Genomic DNA, 14,744 nt, shown 5'->3' with positions numbered 1-14,744 from the left:
TGACGTGGCAGTGGGGTGCTGCTCGGGACACCTCGCCTGCCGCAGCTGAGGACTTCTGCAGTTGTGGGAAGCGGATCAATATTCCCTTCTTCGAAACAGGGATTGCAAAGCTTCGTGTGGTTTTATTGGAACCAGAAGAGAAGTGCCCAGGAGCTGCTTTCTGGTGGAAACGGCCAGTTATTGTGCTGGATCTGAAGGGAGTCACTTTGTTGTGAATATCAAGGAGGTGGGGGAAAGGTTTAATTAGGCTGCAAGAGCACAGTTCCTAAAATACAGCTTGCAGTACAGTCGCCTGTCATGCAAAATAGGTGAATTTCTGCCAGCCGGTTTATTCAGTGTCCTTGAAAGGGGATTTTTCAGTTTAGGGAAGCATTTTGCCTATTCTACAAAATAGGCAACATACGGTTGCTGAATTTGCAAAGTGAATACATTTGCTGATTCTGTTTGCAAAATGGGTATGCTTAGCTATTTTTCTGCCCATTTTGTAGCAGACCCTATTTTTAGCAAAGCCTATCTACGTGCCAGCGTTTCTTTCTGGCTCTCTTACGTTCTGGGGTATTGTGGCTGCCCAGGGCTGGCTGGAGCAGGGTCAGAGCTCGGTCCCTGCAGGGTCCAGCCCTGAGAGCCCCACCAGAGGGTCTGCAGGTCTTTCTCCTGCTGCCACCAAGGTCGACACAGCAGAAGACATTTAATTGCCATCAGAGGGATGATGCTGCAGAGAGAGAAGGGTAAAGGGAGCTGTTCTCGCTGTAAGAGGTTTATTTCCATCAGCCAGGGAAAGAAAACCATGGGGCTTGCATAGGAATTGGACTGGTTCCTCCTGTCACCTTCACTCTTCCCCACCCCTCCGAAGAGCTGCTCCGTTCCCTGGAGCTGCGAGAGCGTGGGCTGCGGGAGGGCTCGGGCTTGGCACAGCCTACAAACTGCATTCAGCTGCTACGGTGGCGTTACTATTCGTCCGTTTTTAGATACACATGTCAAGTCCGATTTGGCTTGCCATCACTTACTTGTGTGATTGAGAGGCTGAGGGGCTGGTGAGCCCAGCTGGGGAAGGGCACAGAGGAAGCACCGATGCTAAAAGCCGGCACAGATGGTTGCTCAGGAATGGACACACTTGCTTAAGGCTGCTCCGAGGATGCTTGGAGAAGGAATAGACACTTCTGCTCCTGAAGTGCCTGACCGGGAGCTTCTCCTGGTGATTGAGCTGTGAGGATCCGGGGAGCGCACAGTGCTATAAGGTGCCTTTGGCTTTTCAAGGATGGCAAAGGATTGCAGGGAGCCTATATCCCAGCTGGACCAAAAAGTGCTAGAAAGGGATGCTGCAGATCAGCCCCACTGTGGTGGCCTTTGAAACTTGTGTGGCAGGAAGGATCTCTTTGCTCCATGGTGGGAAGGGGCTTTAAGAAAGCAGATGCAAGTTGGAAGTGCTGAGCCGGTGGGTAACAAAGCCATGCTCTGGAGGGCTGAGTTGTGCGAGTGGGGAGCTTTGGTAGTGCCTGCCCCGCTGCCAGGCTGTGAGCTGCTGGGGACATCAGCAGTGTGACGTTGATGTTGCTTTTCCCATCTGCAAATACCCTTTCTTTAAAAGAGGAATTCTGGGTAAATCTTTCGGTGAGTTGTCCCAAAGAGTGGAGGAAAAGGAAGAAAAAGAGCCGCCCCACCACCGGCTGCGAAACAGCCCGTCAGCCGTGCCAGGCAGCTCTGCTGGGATGGTGGTGGCAATGCGGGACCCGGCACTGGCTCGGTCCCACAGGGAATGAAAAACCTTTCAAAGCCTTGAAGCTCCTCAGCAGACCGAGCCCTCGTAGTGGGCTGTCCCCCGGCTGTGCCGCGGGCTGGCACGCAGCACGGGCCACCGGCTGCCTCCCAGCGCTGAGACTTGATAAACTTTGCAGGGTATTTTTAGCCTCTTTCCAAATGCGATGCTCTGAAAGCAGGGGGATGTAGCAGATTTGCTGGCAGGATGGGAGCTCTCGTTTTCAGGGGGCTGGTAGCATCGCTTCAGGAGGGGTAAAAAACGCAGCAGCTGTGACTTCTCCGAGCTGCCGCGGTTTGTTGGCGTTACCTATAGCTCCTCGCCCGCAGCGCGAGATTCCCCTTGGTGGCTTTTAGGGCATTTTTATTTTTGTTCTCATTCTTCACTTTTATCTTACAGCCATTTCCTTTAGCTCCTGCCAAAACCCAAGCATCTCCTGTGCATCTGTACAGGACAGGAAAGCCTCTGGCTCCGGGGCGTGTAAATGGGAATTAGTTTATTTGTGGGGGACAGTGTTAGTCTGCATCAGCTGCAGGGTTCGAGGTGCTTTGTCCACCCGCATTATGGTCGAGGTGCCTCCAAAAGGCCACGGAGATCGCAGGATGTGCTGCTGTGCTTGGGTTATTGCCAGATCGGGGATGGCTGGACCAAATCCCACGTGCCAGGATCGGCGTGACGCTGGCCATGGGTTGCTGCGGGTGCCTGGCACCAGTAACGGCCTGTGGAGCAGCCAGTGCTCGGGGTCCATGGCACGACTGACCGGCTTGGCTCGGGGTAACCCAGCTGCCTCCTGACCTGGAATAGGGCGTTTCCATCGGTTTGGTTCTTTGTTTGTTTTTTTTTCTTTACCTCTCCCCATTTCTTTTTTTGGTGGCTGAGAGTGAGCAAGATGAGAGCAGAGCACATCTTGGAAATCCTATGGCCTTGGACTTCCCTCCAGCTATGGAGTGGTGATGGCAAGAGTTGAGTTTATTTCTTTGAAATCTGGATTCCCCCTGTCTCCGCTGCAGTGCCGAGCGCACCGGTGCCAACTGTGCCAGTGTCGAGCCACCCGTTCTGGAAAACGGCATGTGGGGCAGGAGGCGACCTGGGGTTTGCCATTGATTATTTTGTAGAGCGACATCTGCTTTCGCTTCCTGATTTGAGACCTAGAAGGCATTTGTTTCACTCAAAATGAAACCTTAAAACCCCCTCTGGTCACCCAGCTGCTTTCACATGAGGTTGGGCCCCATCACTCCTGTGACCGCTGCAGCCGTCAGGGACCGTGACCAGGCATCTCGGTGTGGACCTCACCTGTCCGCTGTCTGTGGGCATTCTCCTCCAACAAGCGTGGCTGGAGGAGGGAGGAGCAATTCCAGGGGTGGTAGTGGGAGCCTCATTTGTGTTGCAAATGATATTTTAATGTTATGGTTACTGGGCTGGTCCCATAAATACCAGGGAGAAGTGCGGTGCTGGACCTGTGTGGGCAGCTGGGTGGACGTGCCATGAGGACGTTACCTGCGGGAGACATGATGGGGAAAACACTTGCAGCGCCGTGTTTTGACAGAGCCTGGGTTTGCCATCAGTGAGGATGCGCTCGTCCCGCTCCTTGGCCAAAAAGGAGGAGCAGCAGCTGGAAAAATTCTTTTGCTTTCCAAGATGGTGGAGGAGCTGGGGGCGTCACGGCGCGGCCAGGCCACCATGCCCTATGGCTTTGGACAGGGGCTGGCTGCCTGGCTCTTGGTTTCGGGGAGCCAGGCTCATGCACAGAGCGCTCTGTGGCCCCAGTCCCGTCGGCGTTGCCAGCACAGAGCCATGAGCACTGAGGCTGGTGTGGGTGGGTAGGAAGGGGTGCCCGGCTGCAGGCGCCTCGGCAAGCCTCTCCGTGGTACAGCAGGCTGACGGCTCCAAAATTACAGCTCTACACACCCTGCTTGCACGGCGAGGACCGAGTGTCCTGCCCGCCTATGTCCCCTCCCAAGGCCATGTTTCAGTCCCTTCTTGCTTGGTGGCCTCAGGCAGGTGACTTGCCCTCTCCCCATGCATGGCCAGCCATGTCGGAGCCAGGGCTCCCTCCCCAGCACTGGGTCTGTGGTCGCTGAATCCAGCCCCCAAGGCGCTGGAGGATGCTCAGGCAGAAGGTGTGGTGGGTGGGCAAAGCCACGCTGGGCGAGAGTCGTGGTTTCACCAAAGATTTTGGGTCTGGAAGGGAAAAGCCTTGAGGGCAGGTGGTGGCCTATTTTGAGAATTTACCCTTGGGTTGGTCCCAGACCCTGGAGCATGTCCGTGTCCTAATAAACCGTGTTTCTTTAAGCAATGTGACTCATGCTCAGCCTGAGCAGCCATCGAGGGGCAGGCCTGGAGGAGCTGCCCTTCCCAGGCACGTCTCCGGAGCTCCCTGTCTCCCTCTGCCCTTTCAGGAACAGAAGTTTTGCCAGCGCTATGACCAGTTGATGGAGGCCTGGGAAAAAAAAGTGGAGCGCATTGAAAATAATCCCCGGCGCCGTGCCAAAGAGAGCAAAGTGCGGGAATACTATGAGAAGCAATTCCCGGAGATCCGGAAGCAGCGAGAACTGCAAGAGCGCATGCAGAGGTTAGAGGAGAAGCGGTAGGAAGGGGCTGAGCTGGTATCAGACAGCCTTTCTCTTTTCTTTGGGGATGGGTGTGGGATTTGTTTGTGGGAGGAGCGGGCTGGGATGGCTCTTGGTCCCTTTTCTCCCTGTCTAGTTGAAGGCAGAAGCCAGCAGACAAGCAGCTTTGCTGCTTTTTCCCCAGGTTTGCTCCTCACAGAGCCAAGAGAGAAGGAAAAATGTCAGGAATGCAGTTGCCCATCTCCCCCCTGTTGCTGATCTCCCAGCTGGTCACGTCCGAGCAAGGGGCAGCTGCCTTGTGCTAGCCACCTGGCTGGGACACCGCTAATTACTGCCTTACTGGTGGGCCCAAATTAAGATGTGCAGGACTTGCAGATGCATTTGGTCATGTTGATGATTTAATACATGGACCTGCTTTGATTGGAGCATGGGCAGGGAGAAGAAACATCTGCAGAGGTTATAGGAATGGCCACGAACAAGGCGAAGGGAGAAAAATGGAAGTCCCCTGTCTCTCCCATCTCCTGTCTGTTTTCTCCTCCTCATTGGAAGCGCAATTGAGGTCACGTTGTTCCCTGCCAGGAGGAGGCAGGACTTCACGACCACCACCCTTCTTGCTGAAAACTCCCTGTCCTTCCCATTTCAACCCCGGGATCTTGCCCAGAGTCACCTGATGTGCTCAGAACCCAAACCCTTCTGCCAGCATCCCATCCTTGTGCCCCGCTGATAGCTGGAGGGTCCAAACTTCCTAATCAGTGGCTTTATTTTATCTTAAAGAGAAGGGGAGAAATGGTACTGAGAAATGTTTTAATTTTTTACCTGCTTAGTAAAAGTTTTAATTCTTTGGGACATGTGGCTGTTACGTTGGATGATATTGGGGAGGATAGATGTCAATGGCTGGTTTTGATTTAAAACTTCCTGCAACATTTGCAAACCAGATGCGATGGCACAGTGCTAATGGCTTGGTGCTAATGCTGGCACCTTTATGCCATTGCTGTGGTGTGATGAACAGGAGAACATATGGGGGAGAGTATGGTTGGGTATGAAATGTCCTTCTGTTGTAGCAATCCAGGAGGTTGGCACAGGTAAGGAAAGGGGTTTGAGGCTCTCAACCTTGGAGCCCTAGACGCGGGGGGACACAGGGGGTGGTACTCTCTGGGCAGGAGTATGTGCTGTCAGAGCCCACGGGGCTGCAGCATGGGATGGGGTGGCCTGGGTGGGGTGGTGGGCTGTGGCTGTTATGGAGGGCAACAAGGAGGACAACAGGGCCAGCGAGTTCTCATGAATGTGGTTTGCTGCTTATGAAACGAAGCATCAGTGTCTGAGTGTTTCACTGCCCTTTCCCAGCAGGGTAGGACAGAGGGGCAGCGGTGGGCTCTCCATGTCAGCTGCACGCAGCGAGCACGAGGTGTCAGAAATCATCGACGGGCTCTCAGAACAAGAGGTGAGACCGGGTTGTCCTTTCTCCTCCTCTTCACCCCTCACTCTGCTCTTCTCCAGGAAAAGAGAGTACCACCAGGTCCCACAGTGAAATCTAATGCTAAATCCCACTAACTTCAGGCCATGCTGAGGTTGGGGAGGTTGCCATGATGCCTAACATGCTTCCTGGACAAGATCCAAAGTGAGGTGTTCATTTAATACCCAGCAGCATCTTTCCAGCCACCCCAGAGGTGTAACGGAGCTGTGCAGTGGTTCTGCAGGAGCAAAACATGGAACAAAGCACCCCGGGAGATAGTGGCCACTGGATCAGGTTTATCGGCAATCGACTGCCTCTTAGGGACCTGAAAGCCCAGCGTGCTGCTCATCTGGTTAGCACCCCACAAACACCTCCCTGGCTCTTGATTTAGACTGGAAGCGGAGATGGGAAGGGAAGGGAGCTGGCGCCCTGGTTGCTGGGTGGAGGGGTTTTTCTGTTTCATTTTGCTTTGAATGGGCTGTGTGGCTTGACACAGGGGAATCCTATGGAATGAATGGTTTGTACATGAGCCAGTTGGCCCACATCTTCTGGGAGTGCTCCATTCATCTTGAAACATCCCCGTGACCTTGGCTTCGTTTGGATCTGGTTTCACAAGGGTTCCGCTCTCTTGGCACGGAGGCGAGCTGCAGTGAATGGATTACATTTGGGAGGGGAGAGCAACCATTGCCCAGCGATAGCTGAGATGTTTGCTGCCTGTGCACCACCATCATTTGCTCCCTGCCCTGGGTCCCGGGCAGTTTGCTGTTAGCCAGTTAAGGGGACAACCCGAAGGACACGGATCTCAGAAGCAGAGGGAAATTTCACAGCTCTGCAGAGGTTGTGGCCAAGGGAGGCGTTGGACGATTGCCTCTGACCTTCTGCATGGTGTGTTGCTAACCTCCACCCCGATTGCCTTCTGCTGAGCCCCAAAGCACTGCTATGCTTGTCTCAGAGGAGACCTTAAGAGGGAGGTTCCAGCCCTTCTACAGGCTTGGAAGGAGCAGGGAGGTGAGAGCTGGGGAGCATCGCTGGCAGCAGGGGCCAGCTCTCCGCCCCAGCGCATTGCTGGAGAGGAGAGAGGTCTGGCTGCCCGCTGGTCGGATGTATCTGAAGCGGTCAGCACCCCGAGACCCTGCCAGGCAAAGGGGTCTCAGCTGCAGGCAGTGCTCCTGCCAGCTGCCCCTCTGCCTGCCCTGGCTCTGCACAGGGGCTTTTGCCTTTCGGCTGGGGCAGTCTGCAGTTGTCCAGGTCGGTGCTCTGGCTGCAGGCTGTCCTTGACCTCCCACAATGAGATGACACCCCCAGGGCGTCTGAAGCAATCGGTTGCTAAACAGGAGGCATCCTAGTGAGGATGAGGAACGTGATGAAATGAGTTGACACGTCTGTGTTTGTGCAGAGCTGTGTTTGAGGAAGAGGAGGTTGGGTCTGATCAGTCACAGCAGGCAAGCAGAGCGGTGCTGGGCATGCCTGGGTCAGCAGCTTGTTGGAAGGATTGGATGTTACTGTTCTCCCAGGAACCAGCATCTAGCTGTAAATTAAAATAACAGCAGTTGAGACCTGGCCTTCCTGGGTCAAGGGCTGGAATTTATGTCTGACTAGTGCCATCCCAGGTGACAAGGAGGACTCCGAGTGAGAGTGCTGCTAGCAAATGAAAGAGAGTGGCCAGAACATCCCTTCATCCCCGCAGGGAGGACCTGTACGAGGGACATCCAGCAGCTCAGTCCTGGCGTTCAGGCAGGGGAACGGCACAAATGAGACATCATTTTGGCCACTGTTGGAAATACTTAAGGAAACCAGTGTGCCCAGTCTGTCCTGTTCTGGTGTGCAGCTGGGGCTCTGGATGAACTTTGTGCTTGAATAGGATGGAGTAAAGGCATCAGATTATGTCCTAGGGTGTTACGGTAAGAGGAAAGAAAGGAATGATGGCCCCGTTACAGTGACATTTGCAATCTCCTGGAACAGCATGAGGTTTCCCGTGGAAGGGAAACACGACGTCTCCCTCTGCCCACCCTTTCAGAAAGCCTCGCAGAGCTGACCTGCATCCCTCACAATTTGGGACGGAGGGCTGAACCTCCGTGTGGCCGTGGGTTTGGTGGCTGGGAAGGGATTTGCATTCCCTCTGCCACCACTGCTTTGCCTTGTCTCTCGTCATAGTCAGGAACTGTTTTGCTTAAGTCAGACATTTCCACGCGGTATCTTAAAGCCTTTTATTTCAAAATGAAAGATTAATTGTTTCCTGGCTGACAGCGATAGCCTCTTTCAGCGTTTAATTTACAATTACTCTAGCAATAAAGCTGTCTAGTGCTTGCTTTTGAATTCTCCTGTTCCTCCGCCTGTCCTTTCCTCCCGAACAGCTGTCCCCTGCAGTCCCCGCGGGCCTGTGGTGCTGACCAACTGTTCTCTGTGCTTTCCCCAAAGAACCTGGAGAAGCAGATGCGCCAGCTCGCTGTCATCCCGCCCATGCTCTACGATGCTGACCAGCAGCGCATTAAATTCATCAACATGAACGGCCTTATGGATGACCCCATGAAGGTCTACAAGGACCGGCAGGTGATGAACATGTGGAGCGAACAGGAGAAGGAGACTTTCCGGGAAAAGTGAGTGCAGCCCACACTCCCCTCTCTCTGTACCCCTTGGGAACTGTAGACAGGACCCATGCAATGCTCTGGCCGGGGCCCCAGCACGCTAAGGCATGAATTTCCCAAGGGCTTGTCTTTCCCCCCAGGATCACGGCCATGGTCGCTGTATTGCCTCGGACCTGGGCACAGGTGATGCTCCTGCACAGAAACTTCAGGCCTTTCTATGTGGTTGGTGTGTTCGTGCCCACGTGCAGAGGTGTGGGAAGCTGTTGCTCGTGACAGGGCAAGAACTAGAAGTTTTTCTGCTTCTACGTCCCCTGTTGTATCAGCCAGTTTAAGGATAATGCCAGTGAAATCCAGTGCTCTATACACTGTTAGGTTTTGGGATTTACGTGCTGTCCTTTGGGCACTGCGTGTCCAGGGGGATTCTCGGGGCTGTCAACATCCAACCCCCCTGTGTGGAACCCCTCAGGCTGCAGCTTCCAGCTGGTGCCTGTCCCACAGCGCTCCGTCCTGCTGTCTTCAGGATTTGCCACCAGCTGCTGTTTCCATGGATGTGTTCCCACATCAGACATGTGCAATTTCTGGCTGCGGTGCTTTCTCCCGTTTGCAAGCAGTGCTTGAGAAAAGCTTTGCTATATCAACTGAGATCACTTGGGGGATTGCTGATCCCTTCCTTGGGTACCACCGTGCTGTCAGCCAAGCTGCAGGTCCCAGCTCCGTCTCACATCCAGACTCCCCTGTATCTCGTAGCTCAACGAGAACCCAGGTGTGTTTGCATGGAGGACCGGAGCATCCTTGGTGCCCCCAATGTGCCATCCGTGTCTGTACAAACAGAGCTGGAGTTTAGCTTCCAGCGCCATGAACTCTACCAGGGTTCGCTCCTGTGGACGTGAGGGACATGGAGGTATGTAGGTGTGCCAGGGCCACCTTGTCCCTTGCAGCAGTACTGCCTTAGTCTGGCCCTCGGACCATCATGGGACGGCTCCGTGGATTACCAGCAGGCCCACAGCCAGCCATGCTGGAAGCCTTTCCATGTCTGGGATCCCTCCTCCTGTCCCGGCTTGTGACAACTCCTGTTTGCAGCTGAAATAACTAATTGCCAAGACAGACCAAAAAAGAACAAAACAAGCAAACCGGCTCCAAGCCTTTGGTAGAGGAGAATCCTCATTGCTAATTAGCCTTAAAATGTGACACTCCAAACAGCAAGGCTTGCCCGCAAATGACGCCAAGGCTAATTACTTGGTCTTTAATGGCAGGGCTGTGCCTGGCTAATGGGGCTGGAAGAATCCACACCCAGCTCATGCATCCTGCTGTGCACGGTGGTTTCTGTGTCATCACTGTGGGTGATGCGGAGCTTGAGGCATAAATACAGCAGGATTTCAGGGCTCTCACAAAGCTCATTTTAAGAGATTGGTACTTAGAAGCTGTAAGGAGGGCCAAGGGAGTCCTGCCCTGGCTCTTGTACCGATCCTGGTGTGCAGGTAGCCGAGCTGCCTGGTGTGCTGCAGCTTCTAGCCTGGGTTTTTAAGGTGAGCCGGAGTTGTGTCATCCATGACCGTGACCCAGAGCTGGCCTCTTCCTCAGACCATGAAAACCTGGTGCAACCTTTTGTTCAGCCCTGATGGCACGGGCTCTCGGAGAAAACAGCCAGGCACTGCAAGGCTGACAAGCTCCAGGTCTGAACTATTTTAGCTGTCAAAACATAACCACAAGGAAGAGTCTGATTTGATTTGCTTCTGGGCAGGATTTCTTGGGTCTCTTTATTGAGGGCCCATCAGTAGCCTGCTCCCAGGGGGGCTGTGGTTTGCTGGTGAAGGAGTAGGGATGGCTGTGGTACCCCTTGATCCTGCTCAGGCATCGAGGACCCATCGTGTTGGACACCATGAGAATGTAGCATCTGTCCCTCGTCGTGGGGACACGGCCTGGCCCATGAAAAACAGTGGATTGTCGTCTGCATTGCCCCAATGCTGCGTTAGCGTCATTGATAACATGGCCTTGAAAACCCTGTCCCTTGGTCAGCCCTTGGTTTGTGCTGTGTACAGCGTGACGAGCCAACTCCGGCTCTGTGCTCTGGTCCCAGTCTGTCTGAGCAGCCCAGTTGCTTTGCTTTGCCTTTTTTTTTTTTTTTTTAATCCCTGGCATTTCTGGTTTCTTTTTTCTTATTTATTTATTCACTCACGTGTCTTGGGGAATCTCCCTTGGTGTGTCTGTGTTATACCTAGGGGTTAAGTTTTATCCTTCAAGACGCTTGATGGTGGAAAGCCTGCAGCTGTCCATAGGATAGGGACTGGGGACCCTATTAAGCACCTGAGCATCACGCTCCCGTTGCTGTCCATGCTCTCACATACCCCCCGACCCACACTGTCACCCACAAAACCCTCATGCTGGCAGCAGCAGAGACAAGGTCCCCTTGTTCCGGTGACCGGTTATGGTGACAGGGTTCTTGTAGTGCCACCCAAACCAGATGGGGGTCCTGCATCAAGAAGGACGTCGGTGCGTGGGTGTCAGCACCCACGTCCTGCTGCCATGGCTGGAGTGGGTCTGGCCCTCGCTGAGCTCAGCCTGGTACCCTGACCCTGAGTTTGGCAGTGGGGCTGAGCAGCGAAGGCAGGAGGAGAGAGCTCAGCCAGCAGCCCTGGGGGAATCACCGGCAGGGCTGGAGGCGCTGAGCTGCTCACCCTGTCGTGCCAGCATTACGCCCACACCGCAGCTCGCCCACCTTTTGCCTCCAATCCATTTCCCCGAGGCACAGAGCCATCAGCTCCTGGGAGCTGGCAAAGCCTAACGGGGCTGGCCCCGGCTGCTCGGCTCCCCGGGACAGAGCCTGGGCTGGTGGCAGCCTCTCCGCTGGGGCCAGCACTGCATTCCAGCCCTGGCACAAAGTCATCGCTCACCAGGCTCCCTGCGCTTTGGTGACACACCCGTTAACTGTCCTCCTGCCAGCAGGAGCACCTGGAGCCAAGGGCTTGCTGGCCTTCGGTGCTTCCCTACCAGCTAGGCGAAGGGATTTGTTGGAGGGACAGCTTCCCCTCAGCGGGCGTGCACCCTCCTGGGCTGCCGGAGCCATGGGCCAGGCTGCTGACAGCTCCTCCGCTTCACTGGGCAGGAGGCGGCGTTCCCTTCCTCGGAGCTGCTGTGCCACTGGGGATCTCTTGAGCAACTCAGCAACGTGGCAGCTCTGTGCTTCCTCCCGGGGTTTGGGTTTCCCTTCCCGTCCTTTGCAGCTGCTCCTGACAGCCCAGCTGGGCTTAGGGTCCCGCTCAGCGGTGGGGGCACCCCTGGCCATGCTGCAGGGTGCTTGTGCTTGACCATTGATGGCGATTCTTTGCCCTTTCCTTGCCAAATCCTGAGGCTTCAGCCAGGTGTGCAGCTGCCCTCTGTGCCCATCCTGCCGTTGGTACGGGCTTGGGTGGCTGTGGGATTGCGCAGGGTGACGGGCAGCTGTTGGGCACTGCCAACCTCCCTGCCCTCTCCCACCCAGTGAGGAACATCTGCATATCAAAGCTCCTGACCAACTGGCTCCACGGGGCTAAGTTTAAAGTTCCTGTCTTTCTGGGAAACTGAGCAGCAGACAAATATTTTCTCAACCCCCTAAGTCCCTCGGGGAGCTGGCCTCACTGCTTTGGGCACGCAAAGCACGGCAGCCCCGCTGTGAGGAGGGTCAGCGTCAGCACCCATACTAACCCTCTCCCCCTTGCTCACACAGGTTCATGCAGCATCCAAAGAACTTCGGCCTGATTGCATCCTTTCTGGACAGGAAGGTAAGCTTCCCTGCCTGGCTTTCACCTGCCTCGCACTGTCTCTTTTCCATCATGCAGCTCCCTTTGGTGCTGGAGCAGCCAGCGGATTCTGGGCACCTGTGGGTGGTGGTGGCTCAGAGCCCCAGGCATGGTCCAGACGCTTCCCGGCTCCCTGCAGAGACAAGGGACTGAGTCAGCTGCGGAAAGATGGGGAGCTCAGAGCCGCGAGATGTGTGAATGCATCCAGCCTGGTGCGTAGGCGTTGCAGCCCACCCCATGATCTGCCTGGGGGATCTGCCTTCCAGCATCTCCCGGAGGCATTTTGCACCAGCCAGGCTGTTGCACGGGGGCTGTGGGCACCCGGCTGCCCAGGACAGAGCGGAGGGGTCGCTCTTTGCTCAGGGAGGGGATCTGGAGGGTGGGCTGAGTCCCAGTTCATCCAGCAGTTCAGGTTGGTGTCATGTAAGCGCACATGCCTCCCCTTGGTGTTTAGTAATAGTTTGCTCGCAGGAGCGCCTGACCTTTCCCAAGCTTCTGTGTTGTGCTTCTCAGACTTTCCCTTTTGGCTGTTAATTGGGCTGATGGAAGAAAGGTTTGAAAAAGGGATCCAAAGGAAGAGGGTGTCTCTGGTCCCGTTCTGAGCAAGGCCAGGTACTTTCTGTGGGACAGGCCATATGGGCAGATCCTGGACAGACCCAGCCTGGAAAGACAGTGATGGACCAGGTGCTCTCCCAAGCAGGAACCATTTGGGAGCTGCTGCATCTCTGGTCCTTGTAGTTTGTGGCATCCTCTGCCCATCTCAGGCAGTGTTTCATTCACACAGTGTCCACTCACCCTGGGGGAACCCCTCTCCTTTCAGGGGGGGTGGCCTACAGAGATCCCTTCCAGCTTGAATTACTCTCTGATTCTGCCTGGCTCAGGCTGAGGAAATAATTTAGAAGACCTTGACTTTCCTGTCCAAGGCAGCAAGCAAGCAAAGGCCAGCAGCAACCTCGTGCTGCTGTTGTCGCTGTAGGATACCAGGCTCTTTTCAGCCTTTCCCACTTGTTAAAGCGGAGAGCGGTGGAACTTGGATGATTCTCACAATCCAGTCTGTGTTCCAAGCTGTAAAATGTCTTCTAATTTTATTTGTACTCGTTTGTAAATCAGGCTGTAATTATGATACAGAACACATCCATTATCCTGTTGGAGAGAGATGCAAAGTATGGCTCAATGTAATGAATTAATAGATTTTTAAATTGCATTATAAAAAAATAGTGATCTTAGCCCTTGGAACAGATGACTGTAAGTTTTTGTGTTTGCGCGTGTGTGTATAATCAGGGCTAGATTAGAAAGAGATCCAATTAACACTTTAAAAGTTGCAATCTGTTTTTGCAAATGGTTCTACTCCTCGCACAGGGATAGGGAGAGCGCAGCACCAATGCACCCCCGGGAGCGCGCAGCAGCACCCTGCTCCCGGGCGCTTGCAGGCGTGATGGGTCTGTGGGATTATTTCTGTTCATGCGACCGCTGATCCTGTATACGTAGGTGTAGCCCAAGACCAGTGTTCAGGTGCCCACCCAGTTCAGCAAAGGACTTTTCCCAGCATGGCATGCTCGGTGTTGTTCAGGAGCAGAATATGTCCCAACCACAGCTCCTTGTTTTCCTAATGTGTCCGATCGGTTGGACTTGATGATCTTTGAGGTCTCTTCCAACCATAACAATTCTATGATTCTGTGATCCGGGACGGTGTTCGTGGAGCCGACCACTGGTGTTGGAGTTGGGATGGTGGCTCCTGAGCGCCAGCATCTCTATCTGTCCATGAGAAAGTCGTGTGCGCTCGAGCCAGCGAGCTAAACGACTGGAGATAACACTAGCTGACAGTCCCCTGGCAGGTTGTGCCTCCCATAACCACAACAGAGGGTGACAGGCGGCTCTCCTCTTTCTGCCTTTAGTTGCCACAGTCATCTGGGGTCAGCCCTCCCCCCTGCTTTGCTTCCAACACGGGGTGGTTTCTGCTCTGCACCCCCATCTCCGTCTTGGCACGCCTGCGGGACGGCCTCGGTCTGTCCCTTGGAAGAGCTGAGCCTTTTTACTAGGGCAACGTGCGTTGCCCCCCTCTTCCAGCTCCACGAAGGGGCTTTGGGAGGGGGTTGGGGGAAGCCTGTTTGGGCTGCAGATCCTCAGAAGCAGCAGGAGACCTGGCGGTGGCAGGACCTGAATGCTGCTCCTGGAAGTCTGTGCCCCAGCGGTGCGAGGGGATGGGACCTTCTGTTCCCTGACTTGCCCGTGTCCTTGCAGACGGTGGCAGACTGCGTCCTGTATTACTACCTGACCAAGAAGAATGAGAATTACAAGAACCTTGTAAGAAGGAATTACCGGCGGCGTGGGAAGAGCCAGGTAAGAGCCGGAGGAGCGCGTGGAACTGTCGGCCCTCGGGCTAAGCAAGGAGATGCAATGCTTTGCACTTGCAGCTTCTCAGCAGCCCTTTCTGTGAGCACCCCAAATGCTTCTTTTCTCCCCTCCCCAGATGGAGATCTTGCAGACTGCGATGGGGCTGTGGTTTTGCTCTGTGTAGCTTTTCAGAACGTGCTGTTTTCTGGCAGTTGATGTTTGTCCGTCCCCGTGCCAAGGTCACAGTAGCTTTAAAAAAGCAAACAACAA

At 54.7% G+C, this 14,744-nt stretch overlaps 1 protein-coding gene across 1 annotated transcript in view; it reads left to right on the top strand.

Annotated features, from left to right (window-relative positions):
- The window catches only part of LOC104164690 (nuclear receptor corepressor 2-like), a gene marked incomplete at both ends in the record, with an annotated part of 27,988 nt that extends 13,508 nt beyond the window's left edge, over window positions 1-14,480 (top strand). Inside the window, 5 exons of the mRNA XM_009704098.1 lie at window positions 4,156-4,328; window positions 5,671-5,767; window positions 8,198-8,376; window positions 12,068-12,122; window positions 14,382-14,480. Coding sequence (XP_009702400.1) covers window positions 4,156-4,328; window positions 5,671-5,767; window positions 8,198-8,376; window positions 12,068-12,122; window positions 14,382-14,480 — 603 coding nt within the window. The remainder of the gene's footprint in view (window positions 1-4,155; window positions 4,329-5,670; window positions 5,768-8,197; window positions 8,377-12,067; window positions 12,123-14,381) is intronic.
- Window positions 14,481-14,744: the final 264 nt, after the last annotated feature.

The sequence above is a fragment of the Cariama cristata genome, unplaced genomic scaffold (assembly GCF_000690535.1).
Source record: "Cariama cristata isolate BGI_N322 unplaced genomic scaffold, ASM69053v1 scaffold36227, whole genome shotgun sequence".
In the NCBI taxonomy this organism is placed as follows: Eukaryota; Metazoa; Chordata; class Aves; order Cariamiformes; family Cariamidae; genus Cariama; species Cariama cristata.
The sequence above is the reverse complement of the archived record's forward strand: the minus strand, read 5'-3'. Positions and strand labels throughout refer to the sequence as shown.